Below are 19,001 nucleotides of genomic sequence, written 5' to 3' on the forward strand. Positions count from 1 at the left end.
AGGCTAAGGCAGTAGACTCATTTGAACCCGGGAAGCAGAGGTTGCAGTGAGCTGAGATCGCGCCACTCCAGCCTGGGTGACAGAGACTCCATCTCAAAAAAAAAACCCCAAAAAACAAAAAGTGGGGGGCGGCATTTTGATACAGAGACAGACACACACAGAGGGAAGACTATGTGAAGACAGGGAGAAGCTCAGCTACAAACCAAGAGATGCCTAAGGTACCAACCAAGCACCAGGCCTGAGAGAGAGGCCTGAGCAGATCCCCTCTTGAGGAAGAAGGAACCAGCCCTGCTGCCACCTCCTTTTTACTTTTTTTTTTTTTTTTTCCGACTGAGTCTCATTATGTTGCCCAGGCTGGAGTGCAGTGATGGGATTTCAGTGCACTGCAACCTCTGCTTCCCAAGCTCAAGCAGTTCTCCTGCTTCAGCCTCCTGGTTAGCTGGAATTACAGTGCCCGCCACCACACCCAGATAACTTTTTTTTTTTTGTATTTTTAGTAGAGATGGGGTTTTGCCATGTTGGCCAGGCTGATCTCAAACTCTTGACCTCAGGTGATCCGCCTGCCTCGGCTTCCCAACGTGCTGGGATTACAGGCGTGAGCCACCGCGCCTGGCCGGCTTGCCACCTCCTTGATGTTGGACTTCCGGCCTCCAGAACTGTGAGCCATAAGGTGTTTTTTTTGTTGTTGTCGTTTGTTTGTTTGTTTTTGAGATGGAGTCTCGCTCTGTCACCCGGGCTTGAGTGCAGTGGCACGATTTTGTCTTACTGCAAGCTCTGCCTCCTGGATTCACGCCATTCTCCTGCCTCAGCCTTCGGAGTAGCTGGGACTACAGGCGCCCACCACCACGCCTGGCTAATTTATTTTTATTTTTTTTATTTTTAGTAGAGATGGGGTTTCACCGTGTTAGCCAGGATGGTCTCGATCTCCTGACCTTGTGATCCGCCCATCTCGGCCTCCCAAAGTGCTGGGATTACAGGCGTGAACCACCGCGCCCGGCATGACAGAGGGCTTAGAACAAAACCCAGAACTTAGAAGCACCCTACAGTGCACCCCCACCTCCAGTCCCTGACCCCTCCTCTTGGTGGTGGGCCCTGGCCTGGGAACAAATGCTTAGAAGCCCATCCTTTGGCACATTGCCCACCTGCTACACCCAGCTACACGTTGGAGGCCAGGGGGCCTCCCCTGTGACCCACAAACATGGATGGAAATCCATCCTTTCTCCACAGTAAGCCTTGAGAACTTCGATCAGGAAAATGTCTATTTATTCCAAAAAATACCAAGTCACAGCTCCTCTGGCTTTCCTCACCAGGGAATCAGTTTGGGGAAGGGGCCAGTGTTGGAGAGGGGAGTGGAGAAAGGAAGGGAGGAGGAGGGAGGCAGAAGCTGTTGGAGGGTCTTCAGGTGTGGAACTATGTATCTTCTCCCTGTGAACCGCCCCCTCCCATGCTTCCCCAGCCAGAAAGGGAGATGCCTGTGTGTGTGTGTGCGCGTGTTTGTGCGTGCTTGTGTATGCATGGATTTGTGTGCATTTGCATGTGTTGGGGCAGATGACAAGGTCCCAGCTCAGGACACGTGGAGGGGAATTGTCAGTACACACCGGCTCCCACCCCTCAAGACTTCTCCCCTCTATGGCTTATTTGAGGTCAGATCAAGGCCCCAGGGTCAGGCAGCCTGTGCCACCTGAATGGGGACAGGGCTGGGGGCGGGATTCCTGGAATCCAGGCTGGCCTAGAGCTAGTGGAGGGGGATACAAAAGCTGAAAGGCCCGAACCCCCAAATCCTGGCGGCTGGAGAAAGCTGAGTGTTCCACGGAGGTGTGGAGCAGAGGGGAGGGGACTGGGTGGGGGCTGCGAGGGGGTGGGCGCTCAAGCTGGCTCCTTTCTGGGGAAGTCACAGTCGGCCTGAGCGGTATCGGGCTGGGGAGGCCCCGGAAGGGATGGGAGAAGCTCCTCAGAGCAGCTAGAAGCTGTGGGGTTGAAGAACTGGCACCAGGGCCTAGGTAGATTTGGGTAACCGCCCCGTTTCCTCAGTGTGCTGTTTCCTCGCTGTGGTGTGAGCCAAGGGCCAGCTCTCTGCCCCAAGCTCCTGACAAGAAGGAGGGTGAGGTGCCAGTGTTTGCGGGGAGACATAAGAGGGAGGGGGACGGCCCAGGGGAGGAAGAAGAGACCCCCCCCACCTTGCCCTAGGGGCTGGGGGAGGGGCGTGTAGCCCTTTAAGAGTGGGGGAAAGGCCGCCCCCGCAACATGGCTATGTACAAAGAGAATTGAGGGCAGATTGTGCAGTGGGTGCTGGGGACTTCCTGCCGCCCCTGGAGGCTCCCCCGGTGTTAGGGTGTTAGGGAGGGAGGTGAAGGAGCACCCCTGGCCCCTGCAGATGTGCTGGCAGGGACCGTTGCTCTCCAGCGTCCCTGCTGCAGGATGTGGCCAGCAGAAGACAGCCCTGAAGGCCCCAGGTTGGTCACCAGCTTTGGCCCATCCTGCGGGGGTCGGGGATATCTGAGGAGAATTTGGCCGGGGCCAGCAGAGAGCTGATCCTGGTAGGGGCCCCAGTGACAGGGACTGGGCAGGGGGCAGTGGTGTCACCTGAGGGTTGAAATGCTTCCCCTCTGGTGATGAGAGGTTTCTGGGTTGACCCTGTCACCAGTCAGATGGCTGGGTGAGGGGCAGCGCTGCTGTCAGGAGGGGCCTGGGTGCCTCACCGGGGGTAAGGTGAGGTTGGCTGAGGCCACATCTGTGGTGGGGTTGATCCAGGCAACATCCTCAGTCAGGAGTGAGGCAGTGACATAAGGAGGGCCAGAGTGGGGGTGAAGTCATCAGAGGGGGGCAGCTGGCCCCGCCCCTGTCCTTTTTGTGGAAACGGGAATATGGCCTGTTATGCTGGTTCCCCTTAAGTGAACTACTGTAAGTACCATGCGGCCCCAGAGGACAACTGAAATACAGCCCGTCATGGTACTTGGCTCCTAAGATGATGGCTCTTGGGGGGTGATGGCACATGGTTGCAGTGGACTCTGGGATGACACCAGAGTTATGGTGGATCCTAGTGGGTGGTGACAACGTTGGATCTCATGGATCACAGGAGATGATGACGCCAGGGTTATGGTGGATCCTAGTGGGTGGTGACAGCACTGGACCTCATGGATCCTGGGAGACGATGACACCAGGGTTGAAGTGGATCCTAGTGGGTGGTGACAGCACTGGACCTCATGGATCCTGGGAGATGATGACATAGGGTTATGGTGGATCCTAGTGGGTGGTGACAGCATTGGATCTCATGGATCCTGGGAGATAATAACATCATGGTTGGAGTGGATCCTGAGAACTGATAATAGCTATGGTGACTCCTGGGACATGAAGACACACGGTTAAAGTGGATCTGGCAGGTGATGACATCATGACACTCTTAGGTGTAATGAATTCTGGGATATGATGACACCATGGTTGAAGTGGATCCTGGGAGGATGACACCATGGTTCTGTCGTGGGAGGTGATGACACCAAAATCATGAGGGATTATGGGATATGGTGGCATCATCAGTCCTAGTGGATTTCAGTAGAGGATGTCTGTGTCAGGCATAGTGGATTCTGGAAGGTAATGTCATCATTGGTCATGGTGGGATCTAGGAAATGATGACATCGTCAGCTGTGGTGGCTCCTGAAAGATGATGACACCGTGGTTGTGAGGAATCATGGAGGGTGGTGACACTGTTGGCTATGGAGAGTCTTGGGAGATAGTGACACCATTAGTCATGGTAAATCCTGGAAGAAGATGTTACCATAGTTGGGGGTCATAGGGAATCCTGGGAAAGGATTCCATCCTCAGACATGGGTAACACTTGACCCCGGGTGCAGTGCCATCATGAGTGGCGGGTATTGTGTGGTGCTGACAGCGTCAGTGAGGGCAAGAGTAGGTGTACCTCAAGCACCTCCCCCCAGTAGAAGGCTAGGACTTTGTTGACAGAGGCGATTGTCTCTAGATATGGCAGAAAGAAGAGTGAGGCCAGGCTATAGGACACCTATGAGTGCCAGGACTCCAGGATCCTGGTGATCCAGAGTGGCCTCCTGGGAGCAGAAGGGCATCTGGTGGTTCTGTCTCCCAGGAGTCATAGCACAGGTATGGGATCCAAGGCCCCATTTCCTCTTAGAGGGTCTAGCAGAGATCCTGCTGGGCATGTCCCTTGGGTTTGGGGAGGGAGCAACCAAGCTAAGTCACGGTGGGACAAGGCAGTAACTCTGGTGACACCATCAATACCGATGGCCTCCCAGAGTGGGCAGTGCCTCTGAGGAGGAAGCTCTGGTGATGCCATCACAGCACTGGGGTAGGGGGTTCACTGCCAACAGCCTACACAGACCATCATTTCTGGAGGAGGCCCTCCACATGGGCAGCTCCCCAGCGATGCTTCCTTTAGACAACATCTCAGGACAGGGCTCCTCTCTGCTCCCTGGCATCTTCCCTGGGGTTGTCCTGGACTCTGGGCCTGCCCTGCCTTCTACAACATGGTGGCAGCAATGGAGGCCTCTCCTCGTGCCATCTCAGAGCACGTAGCCTCTGGGCGACAGTGCAGAAGGGCCTGCTCCTGGAGAGGTCCCAGAGTGGGTGGTCATCTCTGGTGATGACATCACAGGAAGAGGCACGGTCCCTCTGATGACGTCATAGGGCAAGGCACCTTCTCTGGTGATGGCATCACAGGAAGGAGGCAGGGTCCCTGTGATGACGTGGTGAAAAGGAGACCTTAGGTCTAGTGAGGACACAATTGGTGAGGCATTTTCCCCTGCGGCGGGTCCCAGGAAGATGGCTTTGTCCGTAACGATGACATCACAGGACACAGGCATCTCCTCTGCTGCAAAGACACAGGGAGAAAATCTCTTCCCCATGGCGATGATGCCAAAAGAGGCCTTGGAGTTAGAGGTGAATTGTCTCTGCAGTGACACCACAGGATCGAATGCCATGGGGCAAGGCATCATCTCTGTTATTACACCACAAGAAGGAAGCGTCTGAGGACACCATAGAACATGGACATGGCCTCCAGCGAGGACCTCACCGGCCGGCCTCTTCCTCTGGGATGACATCATGGGAAGGAGGCCTTGGCTCAAGCAGTGACCTAATAGGAGGAGGAATCTTGTCTGCCAGGACATCCCGGAAGGAGGCTTTGACTCCTGTCCAAGGGCTGATCTGGGCCCCAGGCCCCTGGCGTGTGTGCGCCTGTGTCGGGGGATCCCGGCTGGGACTGGGGGCCCGGGAGGCCGCAGCCCCCCAGCCCCGGCCCTGGCCTCAGACAGTCACCTCGTTCTTGCTGGCCGTGCGCAGGTGCTGGGGCAGGTGGTGGCCCGGGATGAACTGCAGCTGCTCCAGCGTGCCCTGGCGCTGGAAGGGCGGCCTGCGGGCCAGCGTGCCCCCGCCCCCGCCGGCGTCGGACATCCAGGCGGGCTGCGGCGAGCCGTGCAGGGCGTGGTGGTGGTGGGCGTGCAGGCTGGACGGCGGCGGCAGCCCGCGCAGCGGTGTGGGGGGCCCCCCGGGCCCCAGCAGCAGGTTGGAGTGCGAGGCGGCCAGGCTGGCCCGGGCGGTGGGGTCGGGGGGCAGCGCGGGGCTGCGCGGGGGCGACAGCAGGTGCTCGCGACTCTGGCGCAGGGCCTCGGGCGAGGACAGCAGCAGGTGTTCCTGCGACACGAGGCGCGCCCGCGGCAGCGTGAACTCGTAGCGCGAACGGCCGCCATCGCCCAGCAGGTGCTCCTGGGACATGACCCTCCGGGGGTTGGGCGCGGGCGCCAGGCCCAGCTCCTCGGGGCCGCCCCAGGCCTCCATGCGGTAGCCGCCCCCGGTGCCCGGCCGCCGCAGCGCGTGCAGGGGCAGCGTGCCGCGGGGCAACTCCACGGGCCGGCGCTTCAGGTAGGCCTCGTCCAGATCCTTCTCGGCTGCGGGGAGAGGGGGAAAAGCCACAGCGGTGGGTCCCCTGCGCATCCAGAGCCCTCCCCCTCCCACCTCCTCACACCCCGCTCCCATGCAGGTCTGTCGCCCCACAAGGATCCCGGGCATCAGGTTAGCTGTGTGGCCAAAATGCAGATTCCCAGGCCCAGCTCACAATGCTGGGTCAGTAGATGTGGAGGACTTGCTCTTCTTCTCCCTTACCTCTGCCTATCCCTTTTTGGGAGTAGAACCCAATCCAACTCTTGCTTTTGGGGGACCACTGATCCCCTCTCATCCTGGGGCAATGTGACTCACACTTGGAGTTGTGACCTGTTACGCTGTGAAGTTGATTTTGCGGGTAGGGAGCAGTATTTTGAAAAATGAAATCAAATAGACCAGAAGAGAAAACTAGGGGCCGGGCGCGGTGGCTCAAGCCTGTAATCCCAGCACTTTGGGAGGCCGAGACGGGCGGATCACGAGGTCAGGAGATCGAGACCATCCTGGCTAACACGGTGAAACCCCGTCTCTACTAAAAAATACACACACAAAAAAAAAACCTAGCCGGGTGAGGTGGCGGGCGCCTGTAGTCCCAGCTACTCGGGAGGCTGAGGCAGGAGAATGGCGTGAACCTGGGAGGCAGAGTTTGCAGTGAGCTGAGATCCGGCCACTGCACTCCAGCCTGGGCGACAGAGTGAGACTCCGTCTCAAAAAAAAAAAAAAAGAGAAAACTATCAGAAAGTGTTTATGTAATAAGGGAATCGGAGGTAAGTGATGGTTCATGAAATTCTTACTTCAGACGTGTGTGTGTGATTGAAATATTAAAGGATGAGATTTAGTTTAAAAGAATCCACCAAGGTCAGGCAAGGTGGCTCACTCCTGTAATCCCAGCACTTTGGGTGATTGAACAGGAGGGTCTCTTGAGCCCAGGAGTTCAGGACCAACCTGGGCAATATAGTGAGACTCCATCTCGACAAAAAAAAAAAAAAAAAAAAAAATTAGCTAGGCCAGGTGCGGTGGCTCAAGCCTGTAATTCCAGCACTTTGGGAGGCCGAGATGGGCGGATCACGAGGTCAGGAGATCGAGACCATACTGGTTAACATGGTGAAACCCCATCTCTACTAAAAAATACAAAAAAAACTAGCCGGGCGAGGTGGCAGGCACCTGTAGTCCCAGCTACTTGGGAGGCTGAGGCAGGAGAATGGCATAAACCGGGGAGGTGGAGCTTGCAGTGAGCCGAGATCTGGCCACTGCACTCCAGCTTAGGCGATAGAGCGAGACTCCGTCTCAAAAAAAAAAAAAAAAAAAAAAAATTAGCTAAAGCATGGTGGCTCATGCCTGTAGTCCCAGTTACTTGGGAGGCTGACGTCAGAGGATTGCCTGAGTCCAGAAAGTAGAGCCTGCAGTGAGCCATGACTGCACCCCTGCACTCCAGCCTGGGCAAAAGAGTGAGATCTTGTCTCTTAAAACAAACAAACAAACAAACAAACAAAAAGAATCCACCAAAAAGTGGGGTGGAGGGAGTATAGATTAACAAAATGTGGCTAATTATTAAGGCTGAGTGATGGGAACCTGGGGCTCATTTTGTAATTTTCTCTACTTGCATATATGTTTGCAAATGTCTGTAATAAAAAATTTCAAAGCTTTCCTGTAATTAAAAATATATACATATATGTGTGTGTGTGTCTCACGGGTCACAATATGAAAATCGTTTCTGGGCCAAGCACGGTGGCTTACGCCTGTAATCCCAGCACTTAGGGAAGCTGAGGCAGGTGGGTCATCTGAGGTCAGGAGTTCAAGACCAGCCTGGCCAACATGGTGAAACCCCGTCTCTATTAAAAATACAAAAATTAGCCGGGAGTGGTGGCGCATGCCTGTAATCCCAGCTACTTTGGAGACTGAGGCAGGAGAATCACTTGAATCCAGGAGGCAGAGGTTGCAGTGAGCTGAGATGGTGCCATTGCACTCCAGCCTGGGCAACAAGAGTGAAACTCCATCTCAAAAAAAACAAAAAAAACCAAATGAAACAAAACAAAAAACGCTGGGCACAGTGGCTCACGCCTGTAATCCCAGCACTTTGGGAGGCGAGGCAGGTGGATCACAAGGTTAGGACTTTGAGACCAGCCTCACTAACATGGTGAAACCCCATCTCTACTAAAAATACAAAAATTAGCCAGATGTGGTGGCATGCACCTGTAATCCCAGATACTCAGGAGGCTAAGGCAGGAGAATCACTTGAACTCAGGAGGTGGAGGTTGCAGTGAGCCGAGATCATGCGACTGCACTCCAGCCTGAGCGACAGAGCGAGACTCTGTCTCAAAAAAAAAAAAAAAAAAAAAAAAAAAAAAAAAGTTTCTGGCTGGGTATGGTGGCTCATGCCTGTAATCTCAGCACTTTGAGAGGCTGAGGTGGGTGGCTTGCTTGAGCCCAGGAGTTTGAGGCCAGCCTGGGCAACACAGTGAAACCCTGTCTCCACAAAAAATACAAAAATTAACCAGGCATGGCAGCACAAGCTCTTAGTTCCAGCTACCCGGGAGGCTGACACGGAAGGATCACGCTTGAGCCTGGGGAGGTAGAGGCTGCAGTGAGCTATGATCATGCCACTACATTCCAGGCTGGGTGACAGAGTGAGACCCTGTCTTGAAAACATAATGGTAACAAAGAAGAACAAGTGTTTCCTAGTGAGGCTCTCATTTTAAGATGTTTGAAGGCTGCTCCACTGCCAGAGATGGGCCACAGACTGCAAAATGTCCTTGAGAGTCGCAGGAATGGGTTCGGGGATGGGCATGTGGCCCAACTTGCACCAGTGGCATCCAGGCCTGGGATTTTTTGCCAGAATTGTTGCCAGAGACTCTTTTCTGCCAGGGTCCCTGAGCTGGTAGAACGGCAGCCTGAACATCTGCAGGGCGATCGTCTCCACCACAAGGGGAGACTGTCTGAAAATGAGGCCCGCCGGTTGCGTAGAGAGCTAAGAGACAGCTCTTGGGCCCCCACAGCGGCTACATTGCAATCTGGTGACCTGTAGACTTTCCATGATCAAGTGAACGTATTTTTTTTCCTTTAACTTAAGTTGTATTTCTATTAATTGCAAGTCCAAGTCCTGATTAATACAATAATAAGTCCTGGGAGGGGAGACCAGAAGGTTGCACTTAAAAGAAGCAAACCAGAAGTGATTCTGATACAAAAGTACATCAGGTAATTCTAGAACGAACTTGGTTAGTAAAACCTGGGAGAGAATGTAAAGCACTGGAAGGCGCTTAGGCCACTGTCCATGGTCCTGAACCCAGACTCTGGCCCCGCCCCTCCCCGTCACCGCCCGCTGCCCTTGCTAGGACTCACCCAGTCTCTTGAGGGAGGAGTAGCGGTTCAGCTCGGACTTCACAGCAGCCTCGTAGGACGGGGGCAGATGCGAGAGGTTGTGGAAGGACCGAGAGCAGGACAGCGTGGAGTAGTGCAAGGAGGGGCTGGGCGGCGGCAAGGCTCGCCAGTCTGGGTTAGAGGGGGCAGGGCCAGGGTCAGTCAGGTTCCTCCCTCAGACCCAGGAGTCCAGGCTCCCAGCCCCTCCTCCATCAGACACAGGAGTCCAGAAACCCAACCCCTCTTCCTTCAGACCCAGGAGTCCAAGCCCCAGCCCCTCCATCCTCAGACCCAGGAATCCAGGCCTCAGCCCCTTCTCCCTCAGACCCGGGAGTCCAGACCCCCAGCCCCTCCTCCCTCAGACCCGGGAGTCCAGACCCCCAGCCCCTCCTCCCTCAGACCCAGGAGTCCAGACTCCCAGTCACTCCTCCCTCAGACCCAGGAGTCCAGACTTCCACCCCTCCTCCCTCAGACCCAGGAGTCCAAGCCCCCAGCCCCTCCTCCCTCAGACCCAGGAGTCCAGACCCCCAGCCCCTCCTCCCTCAGACCCAGGCGTCCAGGTCCCCAGGCCCTCCTCCCTCAGACCCGGGAGTCCAGACTTCCAGCCCCTCCTCCCTCAGACCCAGGAGTCCAGACCCCCAGCCCCTCCTCCCTCAGACCCAGGAGTCCAGACTCCCAGTCACTCCTCCCTCAGACCCAGGAGTCCAGACTTCCACCCCTCCTCCCTCAGACCCAGGAGTCCAAGCCCCCAGCCCCTCCTCCCTCAGACCCAAGAATCCTGGCCTCAGCCCCTCCTCCCTCAGACCCAGGAGTCCAGGCCCCCAGCCCCTCCTCCCTCAGACCCGGGAATCCAGGCCTAAACTCCTCCTCCCTCAGACCCAGGAGTCCAGGCCCAGCCCCTCCTCCCTCAGACCCAGGCGTCCAGACCCCAGCCCCCTCCTCCCTAAGACCCAGGAGTCCAGGCTCCCAGCCCTTCCTACCTCATACCCAGGAGTATAGGCCCCAGCTCCCTCCTCCCTCAGACTCAGGAAAACAGGCATCCAGCCCCTCCTCCCTCAGACCCAGGAGTCCAGGCCCCCAGCCCCTCCTCCCTCAGACCCAGCAGTTCTTTGGGCAGTTAGAAATCTGAGATTGTAGCCCATCATAATTCCAGCAGTTCAAGCTCCCTCTTCTCACCCCACCCCCTCCTCTCCAGGAGACAGGCTTGATGCTGGGGAAGAGGGCCCCGAGAAGGGGGCACCAGGCATTTGTCAGCATTCACTGAGTGCCTGGCCCCAGGCTCCATGCACCTTCTCCTCAACCATGTGGGAGAGAGATGCCACTTTCGGCGTCCACACGAGGAGGCAGGTTCACTTGGTGACCTGGCCAGACCATGAGCGCCATGAGGACTGAGCTCACAGTGGTCTCGCTCCTGCTCTACACTGGGCACCTGGCATGGCTGGCCCAACACAAAGGGGGAAGGGAAGGAGCCCTGCTCTTTCCCGCAGCCAGCCCCTCATCCGTACCCAGTGTGGCGGCGTGGTGCTTGGGGCTGTTGACGTTGAGGTGCAGGTAGTTGTGGTGCAGATTATCTGGGGGGACCGAGAAGGGAGGTGACGTCACTGCCATCGCTGACCCCCAGCTGGCACCGCGGCCCTGATCTCTGGGAAGGACTCTGGCCCCAAGGTTGGCCCCACATGCAGGACCTCGTTAGAGCTCCACAGATCAACCCATGCCATTGGCCACATGAACTGAGGCTGGGGGTCTTGAAGGTGGAAAGAGTGGGCATAGGCTCAGGGATGGGTAAGTGGTCTGTCCCAAGCTCCTAGCACCCCCCTCCCTGGTGCCCAGGCTAGAGATCTGAGGGGGTCACCTTGCTACCTCTCTTCACCTCCCACCCATGTCCTCTTGGTTCCTCTTGATATCTGAATCTCTGCCCTGATCTGTCCTCTCCCTCCTGGATTGCCAGAGCAGCCTCTGGCCATCCAGCCCATCCATCTCCATGATCAGCCTCACCGAAGTAACTGCCCTTCCACTGCTCAAGAGCCTTCCCATGGCTTGCCATCACCCACGGGACAAAGTTGAACCCAGGAATGGTGTTTGAGGCTTCAAAACCTGGACCCACTGGATGTCTGCAGCCCCATCTCCCATCCCTTCCCTCAAGCCACGTTGCTCTTTCCAGTGAGCCCAGTGTGGTCCTGCCACAGGGCCTTTGCACATGCCACCATGCTGTTCTCACTGCCTTGAAGCCCTTCTTCCCATCTGCCTCAAGATCCAGCTCAAATGTCTCTTCTCCTCTCCACCCCTGACCCCAGCTCCGTCCTCGTCCTCTGGCTGCCTGGACCATCATCCCAGCCTCCTCCTGGGCCTCTTTCCTCTCATCTCTCCCCTTCGCATGGGTTCCAGAGGACCAGTTCTTCCACCCACTGCTGACTGTGTTGCTCCTCTGCTCGAACTCCTCTGCAGCTCTCCATCACCCTCAGGACAGAGGCAGAGCTCCTTAGCTCAGCCTGGCACTCAAGGCCCTCTTGGAGGTCACCAACCACCCTCTCCCTGTCCTCAAGTCTGGCCACCTCACAAGCTCTGCTACTCAGAGCTTCCCAGCCCCAGTAACTCCTCTCCTCCTCCAGGCCTTTGCTCAAATACCTCTTCCTCAGAGAAGCCCTCCTGCCCCCGAACCAGACCACATCTTCTCAGTCCCCCTGACAGCTCCTTGGACTTCTCCACTGATGCACTCATCATAAATTATAATGATATAGATCATATTTAAGTAATATATATTAAATATAATATATCCTATTTTAAAGATATAATTATATATATTTAACAACAGCAATAGCCCACCCTTAACATGGTATTTTTGCCTGTGTTACACGTTATTCTAAACACCTGTCTCACCAATTCATTTGCTCTTCACAATAACCCCATCAAGTGAGTACTGTCATGCTTCTCATTTTACGGATGGAGAAACTGAGGCCCACAGAGGTGAAGTCACTTGACCCGGGTCACACAGTGGCAGAGTCAGGATTCAAACCCAGTCGGTCTGGCTCTTGACAAATTCGAATTTGGTAGTTGAGCCCTTGTGTGTTGTTGGCTGTCGGGTGGTCTGACACTGAGCGCAGGGGCTTGAGAAAGTCTAAACCTACATCACCAAGGTGCCCATGGAGCCCACCCACTGGAGCGCACAGGAGGGCAAGGAGGTGGTCTGGGTCTCTACGGAGTTCCCAGCCCCCGTCCGCCTTTCGCAGGACTCGGCGGTGCCAGGCGGGCGTAGAGGGGTGAGGGCGGGTCCGGGGTGATGGGGGTGGAGCCGCCATGGAGGGCGGGGCTACAGGATGAGGGGGCGTGGCCAGAGACGGAGGCTGCGCCGGATCCCACGTTCCACTCACCGAGGTTGGGGGTCTTCACGGTGTTGTAGAGGTTCTTGGGGGTCCTGGGGGGCATGCTGTCGGGACCGCCGATCCCCGGGGTCAGGGAGCTGCTTCGGGCCCGGTCCGGGCGGGTCCCAGGCCCCGCCTGATGTCTCAGAATGTCCACCAGAGCTCTAAAGGTGGCAGAGAGGTGGTCAGCGGCCTGGGGTCTGGGGGCGGTAGGGGTACAGGGAGGGCCCAGGCTTCGTTCCGCTCCCTGCTCTCGCCCTTGGGTAACCTGTCACTCAGCCTGCTTTTTTCGCCATTGGCCACTCCCGTTTCTCGTTAGCCACGCCCCCTCGAACGACCCCCTTTCTCGGGCCACGCTTCTTGCTTGAAGCGCTGCTGCCTTAACTCGTGTGGACCCCACCCCTTCTGTGGTCCCTCTCACTTCCCTGTGGGCTCACCCCACCCTGAATCTGGGACCCCATTCCCGTTCCTTTTGCAGCCTTCCCCATGGCAACAAAGGGTGCTCCATTTTCCCAGTGATGCGGACCTCAAACATTAAATCACCTTGACTCTTCTTTTTTCCCCCCACTTCATCCCTTTCAGTAATCCTACGGATCGAACCTCCAAAACATATCCCAAATCGGACCACTACTCACCACCTCTGAAATCTCTCACCTGGATCATTGCAACAGCCCCTTCACGGGTCTCCCCGCTCCCACCCTAGCCCCGTACAACCCAGTCTCACGCGCAGCTCGCATAATTTTAAAATGGACAGATGGCATCACGCCTGAGCTCAGGACCCTGCAGTGGCCCCATCACACTTAGAATAAACCCGGGCCCACCTGCTTCTCCTCACCTCCTGCTGCCCACCGCCCCCAGCTGCACGGGCACTTCCCTGCCCTGAAGGCCACCGAGGGCCTTTGCACGCAGTTCCCCTGCCCCAAACCTCTCGCCCACAGATCCCTGCGTGGCTCGCTTCCTCCCTTTGGGTCTCTGCTCAGAGGCCTTTTCGGATCCCTTCCTCTAATCCAGCACCCCCTCCCTCCACACTTTCCGCTGATTTTCTTCACAACAGTCATCTAAAATTATACAGCACACGCATTTGCCTGCTTACGGACTGGGCCGCTGATATTTAATGAGCACTTACGGTGTGCCAGGACTCTGCACGAATCAACTCAGTTAATTACAATCCGAATAGGTGGGGACGATGATTAGTCTCATTGTGCGGACGGGAAACTGAGGCACAGAGAGGTTAAGTAACCCGTCCACTGTCACACAGCCTGTGGGCCGTGAACTTGGATTTGGAAGTTAGGCTTTTCCACCATGGCAGAGACCTTGTTTTGTTCACTCCTGTATCCCCAGCTCCTGGCCCACAGAAGATACTCAAGAAATATGTGTCGATGAATGAGAGCCTGAGCTTCTCCCGCTCCCTGCATCACTCCGCAATAGCCGGGTCGGCTCTGGCACGGCTTTCTCAGCCCCTGCCCACCTTCAGCTCCGCCGGAGGCCGCCACCTGGGTCTCTGAAGACGCCCTATCCCTGTAGCCCCTCCTCCTTGGACGGCTCCACCTCCCTTGCTGGGCCCCGCCCCAGGCTCGCAGTCCTCCCGCCCCAGAGCACACGCACCTGGGCACGTTGATCTCCCGGTGCGCCCGGGGCGCACGGGACGCCTTGCTGAAGGCCACTTTGGCGCCGACTCCCACGGCCAGGGCGAAGCTGATGACCCCGCACACGACGTAGGCTGTGCTGCCACCAGGGCCCTCGCCCCCGCGGCCCCCGGCACCCCCCGTCCGGCCCCCTTCCAACCACCCGGCCTGGCCGGGCCCTGGCCCCCCGCCCGCACCCCCAGCGCCCCCGGCGCCCCCGGCTAGCGGCGGCGGCGTAGTGGCCCAGCGCGGCGTGTCGTAGTTGGAGCAGGAGGCCTGCGCCAGGCGCATGTGACGGTGCTCGCAGCAGAAGCGGTAGTGGCAGGTGCCGCAGCAGAAGCGGTAGGAGCCGGTGCTGCAGTTGAAGGTGGCGTCGTACTGGCCCATGACATCGTAGTAGCCGTGGCAGAGCTCGGCGGGAGGGGGCGCCCGGGCCGCCGCGCCCGCTCCGCTCGCGGGGCCGGTCCTCGTGCTGTTGGCGCCCGGGCTCGCTGCGCCCCCGCCGCCCGTCAGCGCCCCGGTCAGGCGCCGCAGGTGCGCCAGCAGGGCGGGCAGCGGGCCCGCGGACTCGGCGCTCGTGGCGTTGGACGGGCGCGCCCCGGCCTGGCCGGCGCTAGAGGCCAGGAGTACGAGGAGCAGGAGGGCCGGCATGGGGCGTGCAGGGGTCGCACCGGGCCGCCAGGCTGCGGGGAGAACGAGAGCAGAGGTTGGAGCGCTGGGCGGGAGAGAGCCGGTCAGAGGGTGAGAAGCGTGGAGATGGGTGGGCAGAGAGGCTGGGGAGGGCGGGCGGGGGCCGGCAGAGTGTGGGGAGCAACAGGCTCCAGGAGGCAGGAAGGGCGGAGGGAGCTGAGCTGCGTGGGCCCAAGTTGGCCGCCCCACGCGCGGTGGGCGACAATGGGAGAGCAATGGAAACGCGCCTGGGCACGGCTGGGGGAGAGAAATGAGCATGGGCGGACAGAACCGGGATCAGGCGAGAGATGAATGCGGAAGAAGCGATTGGGAGGGTCGACAGACACCAGAGGGGTGTGCAGACATTAGGACGAGAAGCGAGGCGAGGCGCGATGTAAGGAGAAGAAACGGGGGCGGAGAAGAGAAGAGGGCAGGGGAGGCAGCCGAAGGGAGGCGCGGGGAGGAGAGGGGAGGGTGGCGAGGGGAAGGGAAGGGAGGGGAGGGGAAGGGAGGGTGTCGAGGGGAGTGGGGGCCGGGGAGGGAAGGAAGGGAGACAGATGAGGGGTGGGTGGGAAAGGAGGAGTCAGGGAGACGAGGAAGGAGGGAGAAAAGAAGGGGAGGAGGAGAAGGGGGAGGAGAGGGAGGGAGGAGGAGAGAGAGAAGTTGAGAATTTGAGTTTATAGACCAGGCAAGTGGGAAGAGGCAGTGCACGGTTTATCAGCACTGACATTCGGGGACCCATGCTGCTTTGTGGTGAGAGCCTGTCCTGAGCACTGTGGGATGTTTAGCAGCGCCCTCTCGATGCCGGGAGCACCGCATCCCCCCGAGTTGTGACAATGTAAGATGCTTCCAGGCATTGCCAAAAGTCCACCTGTTTCGAGGAGGCCCCCGTGGAGAACCACTGACTTACACCCATATTGTCCTCAGTGCCCCCAAATGCCAATTTCTCTCCTTTATTTAGATCTGGTAATCAACGGATCTCAGGTGCTCTCTCGCGTGCTCTCTCTCTGTCTCGTTCCTCTCTCACACAGGCACACGCACACACACGCACGCACACCATGCTTATGGCGTCAGGTTTGAAGTGTCTCTGTCCACAGCTGAACCACAACCACAGCAGGGTGGCTCATCACCCGGCTGGACCTCCTGCCGGCTGCCTGACACTGACAGGTTCTTATCTAAGCTACCTGTGCCCCAGTTCCCCCATCTGTAAAATGGGGATGAGGATGGTTATCTCTGAATGGTCAGGAGGATGAACTGAGTAAATATGTGTAAAGAGCTTAGAACAGTGCCTGGCATACTGCAGGTGACATAAGAAAGTGTTTGCTGCTGCTGCTAACTATTCAGAAGGGAGATACAGGCTGAGAAAGGGTCGTCTGGGTGCGGTGGCTCACGCCTGTAAATCCCAGCACTTTGGGAGGCCAAGGTGGGCAGATCGCTCAAGCAGGAGACCAGCCAGCCTCGCCAACACAGCAAAACCCTGTCTTTACAAAAAATAAAATAAAATAAAATAATAAAAAATAAAAAATGAGCCGCGGGTGGTGGTGCGCACCTATAGTCCCAGCTACTCAGAAGGCTGAGGTGGGAGGATAACTTGAGCCCCAGAGATCAAGGCTGCAGGGAGCTGTGATTGCACCACCACACTCCAGCCTGGGTTGACAGAGTGAGACCCTGTCTCAAAAGAGAAAAGGTGATGGAGAAGAGAGGTGGGAGTTGGTGGTGGGCAGGTCTTCCAGCTGTTTCTATGGCAACAGTCCAGCCAAGTCCCAGACACGCCCCCCACCCCCGTGGACCTAGAGGGTTGATAGGGGTGGGAAGGAAGGATGCCTGGTGAGAAGGAAACGTCTGCGCTCTACCTGCAGGAGGAACAACCTAGGGGTCTGGGGTGACTACTCAGGAGTCTTATGTTTCCTGTCTGCGAGAACCTGATCTGAACAGCGCCTGCCCTGAGCGAGCTGCCGAGAGGCTGCCATAGAGCTTCCCAGGAGCCGGCATGATGCGCAGGATGTGCATTCGTTCCGCACATCTTCATTCAATAAATGTCTCCTGAGCAGCCTCCCTGGGCTGAGGATGCAGCAGTGAATAAGCCCACAGGGTTCCTGCCTTTACGGGGGTTTACGTGCTAGTGAGGGGGGACAGTCAGCAGATGGACACAAATGAATGGGACACATGTTGACGCCAATTGTGAAGAAATATAAAGGAACGATGAAGGAAGCCGTAAAGAAATGAAAGCAGCATAAAAGGATGGAGGGGGTGGATGGGATTGAGTCGATACATATCACTCGGTGTTATTTTCTATTATACGTCTCTTTCCATCGTGTGTGTCTAGGGACCACACCACTGTAGACAACATTGCTGCTGGTGGGGATGGGCAGAGGGTTGGGAGGTGAGCCTTCCAGAGCCTCAGTGAGCTCCATCGCGTCCTGCATGGGGCCTCAGCTTTCCTTTTCAGCTCCAGCTTGGACCCCTCCCCTGACTCAGTGCTAGAATACCCCACTGCCCACTGGACCTGTCCACTTGGGTGTTTAATGGGAGTCTTAGAAATGGCTTGACCCACACCGTGGGAGACAGTTTGGCGCTTCCTTAAAAAGTTAACTAGAATTGGGCCAGGCGCGGTGGCTCACTCCTGTAATCCTAGCACTTTGGGAAGCCAAGGCGGGTGGATCACTTGAGGTCAGGAGTTCAAGACCAGCCTGGCCAATATGATGAAACCCCGTCTCTACTAAAAATACAAAAAAAAAAAAAAAAGAAAAGAAAAGAAAAAGAAAATTAGCTGGGCATGGTGGCGTGCACCTGTAGTCCCAGCTACTCATGAGGCTGAGGCAGGAGAATCTCTTGAACTCGGGAAGTGGAGGTTGCAGTGAGCTGAGATTATGCCATTGCACTCCAGCCTGGGCAACAGAGTGAGACTCCGTCTCAAAAACAAACAAACAAACAAACAATAAAACAAAGTTATCTAGAATTACCATGCACTTCCACTCTGCCTTGTGTCTACCCCAAAGAATTCAAAACATGTGTCCACACAAAAACTTATCCTTGAATGTTCATGACAGCACCTTGCACAACAGCCAAACACTGGAAACAATGCAAGCACCCAACAAACAGTGACAGGTACCAAAAGCTGAGATACAAACCACAGCATGCACGAACCTTGAAGACATGACGTTCAGTGGAAAAGTCCAGCCATAAAGCTCACTTAGTGTATGATTTCACTAATATGAAATATCACAATAGTCAAATCCACAGAGATAGAAAGCTGATTAATAATTGCCCGGACGCGGTGGCTCAAGCCTGTAATCCCAGCACTTTGGGAGGCCGAGGCGGGTGGATCACGAGGTCAGGAGATCGAGACTATCCTGGCTAACATGGTGAAACCCCGTCTCTACTAAAAATACAAAAAACTAGCCGGGCATGGTGGCGGGCGCCTGTAGTCTCAGCTACTTGGGAGGCTGAGGCGGGAGAATGGCATGAACCCGGGAGGCGGAGCTTGCAGTGAGCCGAGATCACGCCACTGCACTCCAGCCTGGGAGACACAGCGAGACTCCGTCTCAAAAAATAAAAAAATTGCCCGGAGCTGGGGACAGGGGGATGGGAGTGGCCACTCATGGGTGCCAGTCTTCCTCGTGTGGTGAGGAAGTAGATAATCCAGATAAGTAGATATCTGGAACTAGATAATGGCCATGGCTGCACACCCTCACAGATATGCTAATGCCACCGAATCAGACACTTGGAGAATGGTTAAATGGTGTATTTCCCACAATTAAAAAGGTAATAGGGACTGGCATGGTGGCTCACGCCTGTAATCCCAGTACTTTGGGAGACCAAGACAGGCGGATCACTCGAGGTCAGGAGTTCAAGACCAGCCCGGCAAACATGGTGAAACCCTGTCACTACTAAAAATACAAAAATGAGCCTGGCCGCCTGTAATTCCAGCTACTCAGGAAGCTGAGGCAGGAGAATTGCTTGAACTCGGGAGGCTGAGGTTGCAGTGAGCTGAGATCACACCACTGCACTCCAGCCTGGGTGACAAAGTGAGACTCCATTTCAAAAAAAAAAAAAAAAAGAAAAGGAAACAGTTCAAATGGCATCAACCACT

General features: G+C 56.5%; 1 protein-coding gene and 1 pseudogene across 2 annotated transcripts in view; both read right to left on the reverse strand.

The window, feature by feature from the left end:
• Positions 1-3,087: 3,087 nt before the first annotated feature.
• LOC105488167 (uncharacterized) lies at positions 3,088-5,132 on the reverse strand (annotated as a pseudogene).
• Positions 5,133-5,268: 136 nt separating this feature from the next.
• LOC105488166 (shisa family member 7) overlaps positions 5,269-19,001 on the reverse strand; it is a 21,885-nt gene continuing 8,152 nt past the window's right edge. Inside the window, exons 2-6 of one of the 2 annotated variants that reach the window (XM_071087899.1) lie at positions 14,220-14,922; positions 12,624-12,778; positions 10,761-10,826; positions 9,238-9,387; positions 5,269-5,909 (exon numbers count right to left, since the gene is read on the reverse strand). In XM_071087899.1, the coding sequence (XP_070944000.1) occupies positions 5,269-5,909; positions 9,238-9,387; positions 10,761-10,826; positions 12,624-12,778; positions 14,220-14,922 (1,715 nt within the window). The remainder of the gene's footprint in view (positions 5,910-9,237; positions 9,388-10,760; positions 10,827-12,623; positions 12,779-14,219; positions 14,923-19,001) is intronic. The other variant, XM_011752018.3, reaches the window with a different exon arrangement.

Source organism: Macaca nemestrina, chromosome 20 (assembly GCF_043159975.1).
Source record: "Macaca nemestrina isolate mMacNem1 chromosome 20, mMacNem.hap1, whole genome shotgun sequence".
NCBI classification, from domain to species: Eukaryota; Metazoa; Chordata; class Mammalia; order Primates; family Cercopithecidae; genus Macaca; species Macaca nemestrina.